This window comes from Balaenoptera physalus, assembly GCF_965194825.1.
Source record: "Balaenoptera physalus genome assembly, chromosome: 20".
Classification (NCBI taxonomy): Eukaryota; Metazoa; Chordata; class Mammalia; order Artiodactyla; family Balaenopteridae; genus Balaenoptera; species Balaenoptera physalus.
Genome location: NC_138901.1, coordinates 18,166,155 through 18,185,358, shown reverse-complemented (window position 1 = coordinate 18,185,358; position 19,204 = coordinate 18,166,155). Strand labels below are relative to the sequence as shown.

The following is a 19,204-nucleotide window of genomic DNA, read 5'->3' as shown; positions in this document are numbered from 1 at the left end:
GCTGAGATGAGTGAAGGCAGTCAAAAGGTACAAACTCCCAGTTATAGAATGAGCAAGTCCTGGGGATGTAATGTACATCATGGTGACTATAGCTAATAACACTGTACTGTACATCTGAAAGTTGCAAAGAGAGTAGATCTTGAAAGTTCTCATCACAAGAAAAAAAAACTTGTCACCTGTGTGTGGTGATGGATGTTAACTAGACATTGTGCTGATCATTTCACAATCTACACAAATATTGAATCATTATGTTATACACCTGAAACTAATATAATGTTGTTTGTCAATTACAACTCAATTTAAAAAAACAAAAAAGAATACCATATGTAAAACACTTAGTACAACACATCAATGTATAATAAATGTTAGCTATTATTAATAAAAGGTGCAGTCCCCGGAGACAGGCTGACCAGAGGGAGCCCCAAGAAGCCAGCCTCTAACTCGGGTTTGAGGGAACCTAAAAGTGCTCTGGGAACCTGGAAGTCTACAGGAAGCTTCCGGGTGGCCCATGGTTCTCTGGAAGAATTCATGCTAGCTTATGCCACCCTGCTTTTGCCCATGCTGTTCCCTCTGCCTGGAATGTTCATTCTCCCTTCTCTGCCTGGCTAAATTCTTTATGTCTTTCAAAAACTCCCTGACTATAGTCCCAGCTCTACACCCAGGGCTGGGTTGGGTCTTTCCATGGGGCTTCCCTGGACATAGCCCAGAGGATGAAGAAGTGATGTCTTCAGAGCAGGGCCTGAGTTCCATTCATCTCTGTGTTCCCAGCACCTGCATTTGTATCTGGCATGGAATGACGATGATGGTGGTGGTGGTGATGATGATAGTTAACTTTTTTTTTGGTGGGGGGGGTGGTTTGGCATGCCGTAAAGCTCGTGGAATCTTAGTTCCCCGACCAGGGATCGAACCTGGGCCCCTGGCAGTGAGAGTGTGGAGTCCTAACCACTGGACCGCCAAGGAATTCCAATAGCTAACTCTTATATAACACTACCTGCCAGGCACCATTTTAAGTGCCTTACAGATAACAACTCGTGCAACCCTCACAATAACATCGTGAGGTAAGTACTATTGTTATCTCCACTTTACAGGTGAGGAAATGGAGGCACAAAAAGAATAAGTATTGTCCAGGGTCCCACAGCATATAAGAAGCACAGCCAGGGTTCAACCTTGGGCAGGCTGGCTCAAGAGGCAGTGCCCTGAACCTCTACACCAGTGCTTCTCAACTGGGGCGACTCTGCCCCCCGAGGGGGCATTTGGCAATGTCCAGAGACATTTTCAGTTGTCACAAGTGGAGGGAGGCTCCTGGTATCTGGCCAAGAGATGCCGCTAAACATGCTATAAGCCACAGGACAGCCCCCAACAAAGAAGAATGATCTGGCCCCAAAGGTCACTAGTGCCAGGCTGAGAAATCCCAGGGCACACATAGTAGGAATCACCACGTGTGCCGAGTGAATAAATGAACAAATGCCTTGGCATGGTCTTTGTTTGGCTCCAACTGACTAAGTAAACATGAGTATGAGCTGGCTGCTGACTTGCTGATGGGCAGCTGAATACCCGGGTTTGCTCATCTCCACTCTGCCATTATCTTGCTGTGTGACCCCGGGCAAGTCACTGCTCCTCTTTATGCCTCAGTTTCCACCCTCTGTACAATGCAAGGTCAGGTCTGCTGCCTTAAGGCCCCTTCCAGCTCTGCTGTCCAAGAGTTCCACAGAAACCAGGAGTCCTAGGCAGGGAGGCCAGGTGATGGTTGCAGCTGAAACTCCCAGCAGGAGGTCATGTCACCCATGAACTCCAACCGTCCACTGACTGACCAGGGGCTCAGAGCCAGAGCCAGAGCAGTCTCTGTCACAAGTCCCACCCTGCCTGAGCTCGTGACTACACTGATCCCTGGCTACAGAGCCTCTTAGGTGGGCGGGCTCAGTGGGCTCAATGTGAATTGAGGGGGTAGCTCACTCCCTCGACAATAGTCCAGGGCTGATTATGTTCTAATGCCAAGCGGGCAGAGAATGGAGGGTTGCACGCTCAGTTAGTTCCCAGGAAGGAATCCCTCAGTGGGAAAGCCCAGACTGGCATAACCTCAACAGCAATTCATTCATTCAACAAACACTGAGTGTTCGCCATGTGCCAGGCTCTAGGCTCGGTGCTGGGATTACACCTATGAAGGAGACTGATGTGCTCCATATCCCCCGACCCTGCCCAGAGAAGGAGCTGTTGTTGGCTGGGGACTTCCCCCGGGACCCTAGGGGAGGGTAAGTGGACATACTTTGGGCCTTCCTTCTCCCTGAAGACTGCTGTTCCTGACATCCCAGCTGACCCCAGGCCTTGGGCTTCCTGGGACTTCACTAGGAGCCAGGGCTTCACTCCTAGCTTCACTAGGAGCCTCTCTTCCCCACTGCCCCCCCCAAAGCATTCACTCACGGGGACCCCGATGGCTCCCTGTTGGTTTGGGGAGCTGAACTTTTCCAAGAGAGATAAGCTTCCCCAGACCAAGGCCACATCAGGATCCCTGACATTGCTCACCAGCCCTGGCCTCCCCAACAGCTCTGGAGTGGGCCTCCGGGCTGGGGGTCCCAATGTTAGAGTGCAAACAGGCCTTGACATACCTTCCTATGGCTCAGAGCCCTGACACGTGGTGAAGGAAGGAAACAAGCAGACAAGGCCAGCCAGCATGACCAAAGTCTACCCATGGCCTCACTTGGCTAACTCTGACCAATCTCCCTCACTCCAAAGCTCCCAGGAGTCAGACCTCCCAGTTGGCCGGGGAGTAAAGCACAGGCTTTGGTCAGACAGTCCCGGCTTAAAATCCTGGGGCTGCTACTTATTAGCTGTGTGACCTTGAGCAAATCACTTTGCCTCTCTGAGTCCCCCAGTTTCCTCATCTGTAAAATGGGAGTAACATGACCTGGTTTCCCTTCCCTAAAGTGTCTATGAGGTGGGGGAGGCTGAGGTTTCCCTTCCCTTGACCAGCTGCCAATCTTATTTCTCCTGGCAGGAGGGTTCTGGTTCCATTCTTTGTGGACTAGACCACAGGCCACACCAAGATCTGGAAATGGAAAAATTTATGATTCATAAAAACATCCCTGAGGGCCCCAGAGTGCGTGGTGCTGCCCTGGGTCTGGCTCTGGAAAACCAAGGTCTCCTGCGCCCTCTGCTGGCCACTCTGGGTTCTTATCCCGTGGTAGATAACAATATGAATCCTTAGAAACACCAGGCTCTTGGGGCCTCCAGGCAGCCGTGAGAGAAAGGTGACCAGCCCAAGACACACTGAACATGCAGCCAGGATCCTGCCCCAGCCCATCATCCGCCCTGCGACATCCGCCTCCCCCTATCCCGGGCATCACTATTTTCTCCCTGAAGTCTCAGTGGGCCTGCAGGGAGAGCTCTGTCCCTATCTCTGCACCTGTCTGCCACGTTTCTGCCAGGACACCTCTCCTGGGGGCCACCGTCTGAAGGCATCCCTTCTTTCACCCCTTCTGCCCTCCAACCCGGCAGCACCTTTCCCTGACCTTCCTCCTCCCTCCGACCCTCACATGCATCTTGGAAGCTCAGGGCCTCCTGATTCCCCTGCTGGGGATGCAGTATCCCGGAAAGACAGGGATTCAGAACCCGTTCCCGTCTGGCCTTAAAACGCAGCCTACTGCTTCTGAAGGGCAACCACCATCTCAGCAGCATTTTACTCAGCTGCCTCATCCTTCCCTGAGCACATCCACCCAGGCAAGCGGGAGCCAGGGGCCCAGGGGGGACTTGGGCCAGGGCAGCTGCTTACGTGCTGGATCAGCGTCTCTACAATCTTGTAGCGGTCAGGCATGTGGGTCACCATGTCCGCCATGTTGTCCTCGGACGTCCTCACCAGCGTTGGCCCGAAGACCAGGGCCAGGTTCCGGGGCTCCATCTGCGCAGGGGAGGGAAGCGGGTCAGCGTCAACACCCCTGTGAGCTCTGACTCCCAGCCCCCCAGGCCTCCCTCACTCTGGGCCCTCAGGCCCCCAGCCCGACCCCATCCTGAGCTGACCCTGGCTTAGGGGCCGGATGCCTCCTTGCCGGGCATGAAGGTGCCTGGTAAGTAGAGAACAGGCCAGCTTTCAGCCCCACTCACCCCAGGCCCGGCACTCACGGGCAGTTCCCCACCTGCACACACACACTATGCTTGCTAGCAGTGGGAGAAGCCAGAGTGAGGACCCAATGGCAGTTCCAAGGGTGTTTTAGGACCGGGAGAAATCCTATACCTTCCCTCATTTCCCCCACCCCTCCACCGCAGAATCAGAAGATATAAGGGGTTTGCTTAGGAAAAGGCAACACAAGGGATCTGAGCTAGATCAGAGGATAGACCTCCATCAGACCCAGGGGTCTGAGGCTCTCTGCCTCTGGAAGACCCTCAGAAATTCAGGAGATGGCTCTCCAGGGAGAAGCACTGGCCAGTATGCAGGGAAGGGGTGGGGACAGAATAACCCTTAAGGAGGAGGGCGTGGCCAGAGGGGCTTGAGATTATCTAACCTGGAGGAGCTTAGAATGTGCTGAGGAGGGACTTCCCTGGCAGCGCAGGGGTTAAGAATCTGCCTGCCAGTGCAGGGGACACAGGTTCAAGCCCTGGTCTGGGAAGATCCCACACGCCGCAGAGCAACTAAGCCCGTGTGCCACAACTACTGAGCCTGTGCTCTAGAGCCCGTGAGTCACAACTACTGAGCCCACGTGCCACAACTACTGAAGCCTGCACACCTAGAGCCCGTGCTCCGCTACAAGAGAAGCCACTTCAAGGAGAAGCCCGCACACCACAACAAAGAGTAGCCCCCGCTCGATGCAACTAGACAAAGCCCGCGCGCAGCAACAAAGACCCAACACAACCAAAAATAAATAAATTTATAAAAAAAAAAAAAAAAAAAGAATATGCGGAGGAGACCCCGGTAGGCTTCCCTCCCCCACACTTCACAGCAGGGCCTCCACCCACCTTGTTTTTCTCCGAGTGGTCAGCTATGGTCTTCAGATGGCTCACGAGGAATTTGAGTGTTTCATAGTAATGTCCTGGGAGATCCCGGATCTGGGTGGGAGAAAGAAGGGGCATGGGACCAGGCTGTGATGACCTCCGCCTCCCCACCATACCCCAAAGGGGCTCCGCTGCCGTATCTCAGGGGGTCTGGAATCCACCCTCTAACTGCCCCCCTCGTATAGATGGAGAAACTGAGACCGTGAGGGGAGAAGGGCTTGCTGAGGTCACAGAGGGAAGTGGTGGCACAGGGCTCGGGTGCCTGGGGCAGTGGTGCTCGCACCGTCCAGTCTGCCCTTTGCCTAACAGCACCCCCCTCCTTACCAGCTTCCGCAGAGTCTGCATCCGCTCCCTCGAGTCTTCAATGCGATTGGCCTCGATGAAGTCATTGTATTTGTCTAGAACACAGTGAGAACTCTTTAGAGAGGTGGGCCTCCAGGCTGACGAGGCCCTGCCGGGAGGTCAGTGTTTTGTGCCGAGGCTGTTCCAGTTTTGGGAGGGACTCTGTGGCCTTGTGTTCACATGACCAAACCCACCACAGCTGCCCTCAGGTGCGCACCTGACCTGGGATAGGCCAGGTGTGTTCGTTTGGGAAGAAATAAGACCTCAGCTGCCTACTGATCCTGGAAAAGGGGTCCCTGCCCCAGACTCCAGGACAAGGACACCACAAGGTTGGAAGAGAAAAGAGAAGGTTACCTAGAAAGAGGGAGGGGTCTTTCAGCCTCCAAATACCGCTCCCCCTGTGTCAGCGTTCCCCCAACTCCCTTCAGAAAAAGTCCATGGGGAACTTTAAAAAATGGGATGTTTTTTAAAGAATGGAAGAATGATGAGGGAGGATTTGCCCTGTTAGGTACTGAAATATACTAAAAAGATAGCACAGCTAAGGCAGGTGATGAAGGATCAGGACAGATAAAGGCAGCACTTCAAGTCAGTTATCTTGTTGGGAAAATAAATCCATTTCTAGCTCACATAATACACGAACAAATTCAATTGCATGACAGAGCCGAAAACAAAAGTTATTAAAATATTGGGGAAAAATAAGAAAATACTTTTATAATCATAAGGCATTCTTAAACATGAGATAGACTCCATTAACGGTTAACAGCTTGACTACACATAAAATAACTGTTTTCAATTTCTATACTGAAAAGTTAAAAGGCAATGGCAGACCAAGAGCAAATATTTACAAAAACTAATAAAGGGTTAATATCCATAATGTACAAAGAGCTCATCTCCTACAAATCAATAGGAAAAAAGACCAAGGACCCAGTAGCAAAATGGGCACATAGTCTGAATGAGCAGCTACAGAGGAAACGGTACAGGCCAATAAACTAATGAAAAGATAGTTAATCTCTTAGTAACGACAGAAATGAAAATGGTAACAATAGTGAGATGCCGTGTTCTCTCTCCGATCAGCAAAAGTTTAAAATATTAATAACATCCAGTGCCGATGGGGATGTAGGGAAGCAAAATCTCTTACGCTGCTACTGAGAGTGTGAACTAGGGCCGCCTCCCCAGAATACAACTTGACTTTGGCTTTCAAAATGTTTTCCAGGACTTTTAACCCAGCAATTCAATGTCTACGAATCCACCTCCAGGACACTGGCCCAGATGTGCAGGAACGTAGTCAAGGAAAGTCACTGTAACACGTTTCGAAATAGCAAAAATGCGAAGACAACCTAAATACCCAGCAGTAGGGGAGTGATTAGACAAATTATAGTCTATTCAGGCTATGAAAAACTATGTGGTTGGTTTAAAGAAGAATGAGGTAGAGCTCTTTGTACTGACACGAATGAATCTCAAAATTATAAGCCTCCTTCTGTTAAGAACTCAAGCAGTGGTGTGCTGGAGCCGCTCGCTCACATGGGCTCCTGACAACCAGTTGTGTTTGTCTTTCATGTTGGTGATAGCAAATCGGGAGCTTGAAATAGGCCGTGGTGGAAGTATTTATACCATGGAAACTGGAAAATGCTACACATCATGGCTTTTTTCCCTTGAGAGCCAGATGTGAAACATTTACCAGTGCGCCACTGAACCCGCCCAACTTCAAGCCCTACATATGCGTGTATATCTTTGTCACACGTGTAAGAGAGTCTGGAAGGAAATGCAATGCACTGTTAATAAGCAGCTCAGCAAATGGTCAAGCGCTGGGCTCTGGAGCCAGATGCCTGGGGCTGAACCCTGGCTCTGACACTTACAACCTCTGTGACCTTGGGCAAGTCACTTAACCTCTCTGTGCCGTAGTTTCCTCATCTACAGAGTGGAAATAATAGTACTACCTCATGGAGTTGTAGGGAGTAGTGCCTGGCACATAGTAAATGCTCAGAAAGTGTTAGGATAACCTCTGCGGACAGGGAATGGGAGGATGACAGGGGCCCTTGCGTTTACTTGATTTCGTATCTGTACTACCTAAGTTTTTTACAAGCGTCTGTTTCTTTTGTATTAAAACAAAAACCCCAAAAGTAAAACCAACACACCCAATTTAAAAAGTGGTCAGGATGCAGCATAGACAGGTATCCTCCCATCCTCCCATCCTCCTCCCATCCTCCACTTCCACCCCCTACTCACCATCGGTGAAAAGAGGCTCAGGTAGCTTTCGGAAGAAGGACTTGAGCAGGCTGCTGATCACGTTGAGGTCTTGCCAGCGCTGCGGAGGGGGCAATGACGTCAGGCCACAGGTAGGGCCCTGCCCAGGTGCCCAAACCCGCACGCCCCCAGGTTCAGAGCCAGCCAGGCCCCGCCCAGGTGCCCACACCTCCATGCCGGTCCAGCCCTAGAGCCCAGTCCGGCCCGGCTCGGGCCCTCCCTGGGATCCACTCATAGCCAGCTCTCCCCAGACCAGGGCTGTCTGGGCTAAGAAGACTCATCACAGTAGGACAGAGTCCCCAGCTAGGTCCTAGCCCCTCCACCACCTGGCCCCAGCACCCCCCTGCTCCAGCCAGCCCAGTGGGCTCGGACATTGGTCCACGCAGAGAAAGGAGCAGGTCCCTTCCCTGGTGCAGGCACTGTGGGGGACAGAGGTGAGCAAAACCCATCCCCACACGAGCCTGCCCAATGGACCTCCATTAGGCCTGCTGGTGCCAACTCCTGCTTCCCAGCGCCCCCCCACTTAGGGGAGACATCCTCGGACCCCTCTCCTCATCCATGACACAGCTCACGTTCATGCCTGGTGGCTTCCTGTCTCGGGCCCTTTGCACCAGCTGGTTCCCTCCACTAGAACTTGTCTCCCCCTGCCCTTCACATGACTGGCTCCTCCCGAATCTAAACATCTTGGGAGAGGCCTCCCCTGACCTGACCATCGCAGCACAGCCGCCATCACCATCTGTAGCACAGCCCTGACGGTTTTTTCTCCTGTGGCACTATCACCTAGCCAGCCCTATTTTTATTTATTTATTTATTTATTTTTATTTTTGGCTGCCTTAAGTCTTTGTTGCTGTGACCGGGCTTTCTCTAGTTGCGGCGAGCAGGGGCTACTCTTCGTTGTGGTTCGCGGGCTTCTCATTGGGTGGCTTCTCTTATTGCAGAGCACGGGCTTTAGGTGCGTGGGCTTCAGTAGTTGTGGCACTCGGGCTCAGTAGTTGTGGCTCGCGGGCTCTAGAGCGCAGGCTACGTAGTTGTGGCTCACGGGCTTAGTTGCTCCGCGACATGTGGGATCTTCCCGGACCAGGGCTCGAGCCCGTGTCCCCTGCACTGGCAGGTGGATTCTTAACCACTGCGCCACCAGGGAAGTCCCCTAGCCAGCCCTATTAACCTGGCACTTAAATGGTCTAAATCATGAATTCTCAACCAGGGCGACTCAGCCCCCCAGGGACGTTTAGCAGTGTGTGGAAACGTTTGGTTTTCACAAGCGGGGGGTGCCACCGGCATCTAGTGGACAGAGGCCAGGGATACTTCTAAACTTCCTCCAGTGCACAGGATAACCTCCCACAAAAAAGAATTATTCTGCCCAAAGGGTCAAGGTTGAGAAACTCTGATCTAAATAAATGGTTGTTGAATACAAGAATGAATAAAGAATGGCCGGGTCAGTGTCTCTCCTGTCCACCAGGGGGCACCATCAGCCTGCACAAAGTCAAGGATAACTCGAAAGGAACTGCTCAGAATAACTCATGTCCAGAAAGCAACAGAATACCCCCAACAAAGACACACAGCTCAACAATATACACACTCATTACCATGGGTCCACAGCTTAATGCCAAACCATCCATAGGCTCAATGGGAACGCTTAACTTCTAGCACTCCCCATGACAAATGACACAAACTGATGTCTGAGACAAAATCACACACCCAACACACATGGCACGGCCCCACCCTGGTCCCTCTTCTCCCTGGATGAGGCCCAGCTAATGTGCACACCCAGTGTGGGCTCCTGCCCACCTCCCTCCACTGCCTCCTGGCCCTGATGTGTGGGCTCTTCTCATCTCCCAGCTGCCAAACCCAAGGCCTTGCCCTGTCCTTCTATTTTTCTTTCCCCCCATTGGGGAAAAATTTGTCAAGGCTAAAGACTGGAAACAACTGAAATGCTTAACTACTAAAGAATACATAAATTATTTGTGGAATATCTATACCATGAAATAAAAAGAGCAATAAAAAATATATGAACTCTAGATTTTTCAATAAAAGATGAATTTCACAAACAAATTATGGATGGTGATAATGCCGTTTTTGTTGTTGTTTTGTTGTTGTTACTTACTCCACCTTTATTGAGGTATAATTAACAGATAAAAATTGTATATATTTAAGATATACAATGTGATTGATTTGATAAATCTCTACACTGTGCAATGATTCACACAATCAAGCGGATTAAAACACTTATCACCTCACATAGTTACCTTTTACTTTGTGGTGGGAATACTTAAGGTCTAATAGCTTAGCAAATTTCAGGTATACAATATTTAATTATAGTCACCATGCTGTACATTAGATCCCAGAATTGCCCTGTCCCTCTTGACCCCTCCTATGCCTAAGCATCTGCCCCCCCATCCCCAGCCTCACCTGAGCTGCCCTCTCCTTCTGTCCCACTCAGAGCCTGGCCCTTGCAGTCCCCATGCCCACCCTCTCCCCAGACGGCAGCTCCCTCCGTCGTCTCACCTCTGTGCCCCAGCGTGACCCCACGCCCACTCCGCAATTCACCCTCGGTCTAGTGCATGATTATGCATCACTCCCATGTGGGTGACCTACCACCACTCCAAGTCCAATGCGGTCCCTACCTGACACATCCTCCCTCTCCTGCCCTACTCCCCAGGTCTGCCAGGGACAGATACCACCAGTCTGCAGCTCAAACTTTTGGCTCTTTCCTACCCCTCCTTCCTCCCTCTCATGCAGCCAACTCCTAGAGCTGCTCCCATCCTCCTTACCCCCTCCCCCTGGGACCACCAAGACCTCCTGACCCCTCCCACAATATCGGTAATTTCTTCCCTAGATGCCCTGCTCTGGGCCTCCCTTGTTCGTGTCCGTTAGGCATAAGCTAAAGCACTACTTTCTCAAACCCTACTCTCATTTATGCCTCCCCAGCTGAAGAACCATCAAAGGCTCCCTATTGTCCATTGGCTCAAGGTCAAAGGCTTTAGTGAAGCCATCAAAAGCCCTCTGTCCCCTGCCCTGGGCCTCACCCTCTCCACTGCCAAGCCCAGGAGGTGGGTCCATTCTGTCCTGACACTCAGACCCTTCTCTGGGATTTTGGAAAATGCCATCACCCGCTGCCTGGACTGCCTTCCTATTCACCTGCCCCTTCCTATTCATCCTTCAAAGATTCAAACACCTGCTCCAGTCCCCAGCATCCTCTCCTTCCTCATCAAACAATCTGGTCCTTGATGAGAAGCAGCTTTTTCTCTTGTCCACTATTTCACACGTACTCATCTTGTCTCCCTAGCTCCTTCCCAAGGACAGGAAGACTATCTTACATTTTCACATACAGCTTCAGAGTACTGTTGACTCATGGGACTTCACTGTCCAGATCCATGGTTTTGCAAAACATCTTTTCCAGCAGAGCGCTTTTTGTCAAGTGAAATGATAACATGAAAACCCAATATGAAGAAAACCAACATAAAAAAGCAGACAGAGCAAAGCAGGTTACTCTAGTTCAAGTAAGAATAGGGGGTCCTGGCCTCCCACAGCACCTCTGGGGAGCCTTAGGGTTCTGGGAAACATTGGCCCTGCTGCAAACTCTTTTTTTTAATTGAAATATTTATTTGGATATTTTCCCCAGTTTTACTGAGATATAACTGACATATAACCTGCTGCAAACTCTTTTTTTTTTTTGGCTTAAACAACAGAAATTTCTTTTCTCACAACTCTGGAGGCTGGGAAATCTAAGAACAAGGTGCCGACCCATTCAGTTTTTGATGAGGGCTCCCTTCCTGGTTTGCAGGCAGTCACCTTCTTGCTGTGTCCTTACAAGATGGAGCAGGTGAGGCAGGGAGCTCTCTGGTGTCTCCTTTCACAAGGACACTAATCCTATCGTACCAGGGCCCTGACTTTATGACTTCATTTAACCTTAATTACCTCCTAATCGGCCCTATCTCCAAATACACTCATCTTGGGAGTTAGGGCTTCAACGTATAAATTTTGGGAGGACACGATTCAGTTCACAGCACAAGAGAAAGAGGAGATGATTGTTACAGAAGAATTCTGGAGGAATCCAGAATTCTCCAAAAGAGGATTGTGAACACTGTTTAAAGATATTAACATTTCTCTCTATAGCAGAAATGACGAGTTGTAGTGAAAGTACGGAAACATTTTTAGACAGGACAGACATTTCAGGAGTCTGCATTAGACGGCCTAGATCTTCTTTGGAATGCTGCACTCTACCTCCTTGGTCTGCTGTTATCCACTTTTCAGAGTTATTTGATAGTTACTTTCTATATTCTGTCCAGGATTTTTAGATGTAATCAGTAGGAAAGATTGGACAGAGTGTGCTTTCTCTATCTTAACTGGAACCAGAGCCCCAGTATGTAATTTTTTTTCCTGCTCTAAACACATCTTTTTTTTAAATTGAGGTCTAGTTGATGTACAGTATAAGTTTCAGGGGTACAGCATAGTGATTCACAATTTTTAAAGGTTATATTCCATTTATAGTTACTATAACCTGCTGCAAACGCTTGTGTAGTTGTCAGATCCCTTCACGAGCTGCTCTTGTCTCATCTGATCAGCCACCCACGTTGCTGGCCGCTCCAGCAAACACCATATACTCCCCTTCTAACCAGGTGTCTGCAAACCTCGGACTGTAGGTCAAATCCAGCCAACGACCTGTTTTCGTGTGGCCCTTGAGCTAAGAATGGGTTTTGCATCTTTAAAAGATTGTGAAGAAAAAGAAGGAAGAGAAGGAAGAGGATAAGGAAGAGGAGGGTTTGCAACAGACCATGTGGTAACCAAAGTCTGGAATACTTGCTACCTGGCCCTTGACAGAGAAGGTACGGTGACTGCCGGCAAACCTTAGGGGCCCACGCCTTTCCCCAGGCTGTTCCCTCTGCCTGGAGTGCCCTTTCCTGGCTTTCGCTGGCTTTTCATGGACTCTATTCATCCTCAAGGCCCAAAAAACTGTCACCTGCCAGCCTCTGTCTCCGGGCTCTCAGGCCATGGCTGCAGCTGGGGTGATGCCCTTCCCCATGGCTGGTCTGCAAAGGCAAGTTGCGTCTTGCCCACCTTGGGGCCCTGACCCAGTGCCAGGCACACCACAGGGTACAATGAACACAACAGACACCACCACATTGGCCCCCCTTCCATAGACCGACGCCCCCCCAGTCGCACTCACCTCATCCTGCAGGTTGATGTCCCCGGGGCCACGGTTGAGCTGCTCCTGCAGGCTGGACACCACTGCGTTGTTGCCTGGCACCCGGTAAATGCCCGTGGACTCCAGCCCCCGTGCCTCCACAATGCGACAGCATGCAGCCACGATCAGGGGGACACGCTGGGGACACAGCAGGGCAGGGGTGTTAGGAAGAGTAAGAACAGCATTCTCTGGGAGAAAATACTTGCAAATGATATGACCGACTAATAAGGGGTTAATAGCCAACATACATAAACAGATCATACAACTCAACATCAAAAATACAAACGACCTGGGAATTCCCTGGCGGTCCAGTGGTTAGGACTCTGCACTTCCACTGCTGGGGGCCAGGTTCGATCCCTGGTCAGGGAACTAAGATCCCACAAGCCGCGAGACACGGCCAAAAAAAAAAAAAAAATACAAAGACCCGATTAAAAAAAAGGGCAGAAGAACTGAATAGACATTTTTCCAAAGAGGAAATGCAGATGGCCAAGAGGCACATGAAAAGATGCTCAACATCGCCAGTCATCAGGGAAATGCAAATCAAAACCACAATGAGATACCAGTTCACACCTGTCAGAATGGCTGTCATCAAAAAGACCACAAATAACAAATGTTGGCGAGGATGTGGAGAAAAGGGAACCCTCGTACACTGTTGGTGGGAATGTAAATTGGTGCAGCCACTGTGGAAAACAGTATGGAGGTTTCTCAAAAAAACTAAAAATACAGCTACCATATGACCCAGCAATTCCACTCCTTGGTATATATCCCAAAAAAACAAAAACACTAATTCGAAAAGATACATGCACCCCAGTGTTCACAGCAATATTATTTACAATTGCCAAGATATGGAAGCAAACTAAATGTCCATCAAAGATGAATGGATAAAGGAGATGTGATGTATATAGATATCTATATATAGATATCTATATATATACACAATGGAATACTACTCAGTCATAAAAAAGAATGAAATTTTGCCATTTGCAGCAACATGGATGGACTTGGAGGGCATTATGCTACGTGAAATAAGTCAGAGAGAAAAAGACAAACACTGTATGATATCATTTATATGTGGAATCTAAAAAATAAAACAAACTAGTGAATATAACAAAACAGAAGCAGACTCACAGATATAGAGAACAAACTAGTGGTTATCAGTGGGGAGAGGAAAGAGGGGAGGGGAAGCATAGGGCTAGGGAATTAAGAGGTACAAACTATTAGGCAGAAAATAAGCTACAAGGATATACTGTACAACACAGGGAATACAGCCAATATTTTATAATAACTATAAATGGAGTATAACCTTTAAAAACTGTGAATCACTACATTGTACACCTGTAACCTATATAATATTGTACAGCAACTACAGTTCAATAAAAGAAAAAAAGAACAGCATTCTCCACCAGTGGGCCAGAGGTAAGGAGGACAAGATGGGGGCAGTGCAAGGCCAGAACCCCAGGGGTTCTGGTGGTTACTAAGGCTCTCACTGTCTCCGGTCTGGAAGCAGAAATCGCACCAAAGCCTCGCCATGATCTAAGAAGGAGCACCAGCTGGGAGTCAGGGATTGTGGGCTCTGTCTCAACTCTGCTGCTCCCTCGCAGGGCTGCTTCCCCAGCTGTGTCTGTAACACGCGGTGGAGAGCTGGTTCCAAAGTCCCTTGCAGCTCTGACCCTCTGTGCCTCGGTCTCCCCACTTCCCTGCTGGCTCTAGAGCACGGCAGGAACCCACCTGGTTCTCTGTGGCTGGCTGGCACTCCTCCAGTCGGACCCCAAATGCCCTGGGGGCTGCCTTCTTGTTCTTCTTGATGATGTTGATGCCCCAGGGGGTTCTGGGGGTGGAGACACCGTCATCTGGGGTTGGGGAGGGCAGAGAGAGGCAGGGTGAGCTGGGGGCCCGGGGAGGGCCAGCCACCACACTAGGTCACACACACTCACACACCACATTCACACACTGGACGTATGGGGACTCCGTCAGAGAAGCAACCGGGGTGCTGAGGGCTGATGGCAAATTATAATATCCCAGCAGAGAAGGCCGAAGAGATGAGGGTGTCTACCCTGGAGGAGAGAGGCCTCAGAGTGATATAAGGACTTCTGTATGGCTGAAACAACAAGGTGGGAGCCATAGATTCTGGTACAACCGAAGGAAGAACTTTCTAATGGCCAAAAGTGTGTGAAGATGGAAAAGGCCACCTGCAGACAGGATGAGGCTCCTGCTCCTGAAGGGACACAAGGAGACTGCAGGACCACACAGCTGGGATGTCATGGAGGGAAATCAGGCTCCGGGCCCTTCCAGCCCTGAGACCCTGAGGGCCCCAGGACCCTCACAGGCATGCACACGTGGGCAGACACACGAGGATAACTGTGGCACACACCTACAGGCACACACATCGCCTGACACACACACACAGGCCCTCCACTCCCATGCAGACCCACAGGCTGACCCCCCCTCCCCACGCGTGGGTGCACACCACCCCCTTAGCAGCCACCTTCCTACCCTTGCTCCCTGCAGGCTGGTCCTGAGTCCTGAGGCCACGTGCCGTACTCTGTTTGAGGAACTCAGACTTGAGGCCCCCCAGGCCACGAGAGCCTTTGGGGGAGGAATCAGCTTTGGGCCCAGAGCTATGGCTGTGAGGGAAGAGGGGAGAGGTCTTCACTGGGGTGACCCAGCATGCCACCTGCCCTGGCCTCCCACCTCTTCGGACCTCCCCTCCATTCCCTCCATGCCCTTCTGGGGACTGGAGGCCTCAATGCCCCTGCCACCCTCCCTGACCCCAGCAGAGGGCAATTCTGGGGCCACCCTCAGGTCTGAAGGTGGGCCAGGAGGACGACCTCTGCCCAAGGTGTCTCCCACCCCGTGGCCAGGACTGCTCCATGAGGGCTGGGCCTCACCTCACTTTGCGATAATCATTAAGCTTCTTGCTGATCAGAGCTTGGTTGGCACAGCCGGGGTCCTGGAGGAGGGGGAAGAGAAAGCAGACCCCATCAGTGCCCATGGTCAGCCCACCCAAGGCTTCTCCCTGGCCCCTGCTTCGGCCTCGCCTCCCCTCTCCTCCACCTGCCAGCTGAAGGGTACAGACCCTGGAGCGAGAAAGACCAGGGCTGGACTCCCGAGCACACCCTCACCAGCTATGTGACCTTGGGTAATCCCTTAGCCTCTCTGAGCCTCAGTCTCCTCAGCAGTAACATGGGGAGACAACATGGCAACCTCAGGGTCAGGGTGCGGAATTATGCACGTAGCACTCATCAGAGTCCTGGCAAGGCACAGATGAGGTGCCCCATGAGGGGCAGCTATTGCAATAATGAAGGTGACTTGGGACCCTCAGATAGTGCCTGTCGGGGACAGCCCAGCCAGTCCCCCCAGAAAAAGGCCCCAAATTTCTCGTGCTTTCCTCCTTGCAGTGAGGAACGACAATGTCCTGGGGAGGCAGAGCCTGGTTCAGTGAGATGGTGTCCTCAGCGTGCCCTAGCACCCCTCTACCTGTGGCCAGAGCAGTTGCACGTCTGGACCAGGGCCCAAGCCACACCATCCTCTTGGCAGAGACCAGCCGCCAAGCCCAGGACCCCCACATAACTCTGTGCAGGTGTGCAGAGGCACCTGGTGGAGGGGGTGGGCGGAGGCAGAAAGCCCAGCCCAGGCTCCTAGTGTGCAGCTGCAGCTGCCCAGGAGGGGGCGCCATTTAAAAATGCTCCTGGAGTCCCTGCCAAAGCCCTTGGCTCAGCCCCTGCTGCCTGCTGCCAAAGGCCAATCCTCTTGGCCTCCTCCCAAGGTCAATGTGTTTGTGCCCCTGCAGACAGGCCAGCCCTGTCAGAGGGGCCAGCCACAGTTTTGGCCCGGGGGCACCCCTTTCTGTAATAATTCCATAGGAGACCCCCGCCTCCCAAACCTCCAGCAAGAGGCTGAGGTTGGCCGGGAGCTGACCTCTCTGTGCCAGAGCCTGCCCAAGGCAGTCATAACGATGATGATAATAATTGCTCCATGAGGGCTGTCATTCCTACAGCTATTATTGTTCCTGCCAGTCATGGAACACCAAAGACGCCAGGTCCTCTGTGAGCCACTGCCCCAAGCATCGTCTCTTCACACCAAACCCTTGGAGGGCACAGTTGCAAGGTGTGTACTCCCGTCAGCCCATTTCATGCAGGAGGGGACTGAGGCTCAGAGCGGTGAAGGGAAGATCCCGGCAGGTGAGAGGCGCCCGAGGCCTGCCCTGCCCTCCCTGGCCCGGCTGGGGCCGGGCGGGGCCCTCACCTCGCCCTCGGCCCTGCTGTTCTCTCGGATCGCTCTGATCCAGCCCAGCATGTCATCCCGGTCCTCAGCCTGAAAGAGATATTCACAGAAGTCAGCGGTGGTCAGCCGGAACACGTGCCTCCTCTTGGTCTCGCTGTAGGAGATGTCCACCAGGCAGGAGCCGATGCAGACGGGCGCCGCCTCGTCCTCACCTGCGACGGCCGCCGCCGCCCCCGCCGCCGCCGGCCCGGGCTCCCGCCGCTCCTTGCTCAGCGAGAGCGAGCGCGCCCGCAGCGCGGCGTACACCCGCTTCCACTGGCGCAGGCCGCCGCCCGCTTTCTGCAGGGAGACACGGGGAGAGGGGGAGAGAGGGGAGGGGGAGGGGGTGAGAGGCCAGGCCTGCCCTCCTCCCCGCCCCCAGAGCCCAAGGGGGGCCCTAGGCGCTGCAGACAGTGGACAGCAGTGGGGACCCCACCCCACTGGCCGCCGGGAGCCCCCTGCTCCACTCCCGCCGGCACCTGGGGTTAGCCTCCTGCCCACAGTCCCCCAAGTCTCTCAGCCCCTCACCGGCCTGGACACCCGTACCCATCGTTCTCAGTCCCCGCAGAGGGTCCCCAACCTTCTCTTTAACGCTCCTCTGCCGTTGGCAATGCCCCAGAGAACCAGCAGGGGGCTCCAGAGGGCAATCGGGCCCCCCACCAAACATGACCCACCTTACATAAAATCCTCCTAAGCCATTCCTGGTCCACATACTGCTTCGCTCCCGGCAAAGCTAGTCAAAAGTTGTCAACCACACTTACTCTCCCCGCTTCTTTGCCTCGCACTCAAGACTCCACTCAGTATCCCCTTCCTGGGAAGCTGCTCACCAGGTCACCCAGCCGCCATGTTGCCAAAGCCAGTGGCAGCGTCTGGGCACTTCTCAGTCCTTTGCTTAGCCTCTTGGTGGCATATGACCCAGCTAGCGGTCACTTCTTCCCTCTCCAAACTCTCTCTTGGCACCCAGGACCCTACGGTTCATGGTTTTCCTCCTAACTCCGCTGGCTCCTTCTCTGGTCCCCTCTACCCAACATCCTCTACACCAGCGGTTCTCAACCAGGGCGAAGAGCCGCCAGGGGACTTTGTCTGAAGACATTTTCAGTTGTCGCGCCTGGGGAAATGCTATGGCATCTAGTGGGTAGAGGCCAAGGATGCTGCTAAACATGTCGGATGCCCAGGACAGCCCCACAGCAAAGAATCATCTGGTCCAAAATGTCAACAGTGCTGAGGCTGACAGTGCCTTCCCTAAAGGAAGGGGAGCTCCAGAACTTTGTCCTTGGCCCTCCTCGTCCTGCATGCCTCCCCCATGACGCCATCCACACCCATGGCTTTCAATCTTGTCTGTCTGCTGATGGTGATGCCCAGATGTACCCATGGCCCAGCATCTCCCCGGAGCCACACTCCGGTACCTCCAACTGTCTGCTCAGTGTCTCCATTTGCATGTCCCATGGGCACTGCAGGTGCTGCTTGCTCACTATGGGGCCCTTGATTTTCCCCATCAGACCTGTTCTCCACCCCCACCTCCATCTTTTCCAGCTCAGTAAATCTACCCAGTTGCCCAGAAACTTGGGAGCTGCCCTTGACTCCTCCTCGTTCTTCACCCTTGACATCCGACCCGTCAGGAAATCACAACTGTTCTGCTTCCAAAATATCACCTGTCTCCATCTTTCCTGCCACCACCTTGCCCACACCATCAACACCTCTTGCCAGGACCACTGCACGAACCTTCCCAGGCTCCACTCTCCTTCCTGCAACCTATTCTCCACGCAGCAGCTGCAGTGACCATTTGAAAATGTAAACGAAGTCCTGTCTCTCCCCTGCTTAGCGCCCTCTCATGGCTTCCCATCGCCCTTGGAATCATATCTAAGCTCTGTTGTGATCTGGTCCCTGCCTCCCCTAACCCACCCCTCTTTCTGTCTCACGACGTCGAGACACAGGGGGGTTTTCCAGTGAACAAGCCAAGCCTTTCCTTTCCCGGGGCCTTTGCACGTGCTATTCCTTCTGCCCAGAGCCCCTTCTCTTGCTTCTTCACGTGGCTGCTTCCTTCTCGCCCTTAAGGTCTGAGCTCAAGGTCATCAACATCACCTCCTCAGCGAGGCCGCCTCTAAGCATTTTTCCCCTAACGGCAGCTCCCCGCTTCCTCCAACTTAAAGGCAATCACATCACCCTGTTCATATTCCCTGAGTGCCCACT

General features: G+C 52.3%; 1 protein-coding gene across 6 annotated transcripts in view; it reads right to left on the bottom strand.

Moving 5' to 3' along the window:
- The window catches only part of ARHGAP23 (Rho GTPase activating protein 23), an 81,907-nt gene that overhangs the window by 12,972 nt on the left and 49,731 nt on the right, over positions 1-19,204 (bottom strand). For 5 of the 6 annotated variants that reach the window (XM_082441309.1, XM_082441308.1, XM_082441306.1 and 2 more), the window contains 9 exons: positions 16,997-17,314; positions 15,640-15,701; positions 15,245-15,375; positions 14,480-14,601; positions 12,734-12,889; positions 7,549-7,627; positions 5,305-5,378; positions 4,945-5,034; positions 3,767-3,892 (listed from right to left, as the gene is read on the bottom strand). In XM_082441309.1, the coding sequence (XP_082297435.1) occupies positions 3,767-3,892; positions 4,945-5,034; positions 5,305-5,378; positions 7,549-7,627; positions 12,734-12,889; positions 14,480-14,601; positions 15,245-15,375; positions 15,640-15,701; positions 16,997-17,314 (1,158 nt within the window). The remainder of the gene's footprint in view (positions 1-3,766; positions 3,893-4,944; positions 5,035-5,304; positions 5,379-7,548; positions 7,628-12,733; positions 12,890-14,479; positions 14,602-15,244; positions 15,376-15,639; positions 15,702-16,996; positions 17,315-19,204) is intronic. The other variant, XM_082441307.1, reaches the window with a different exon arrangement.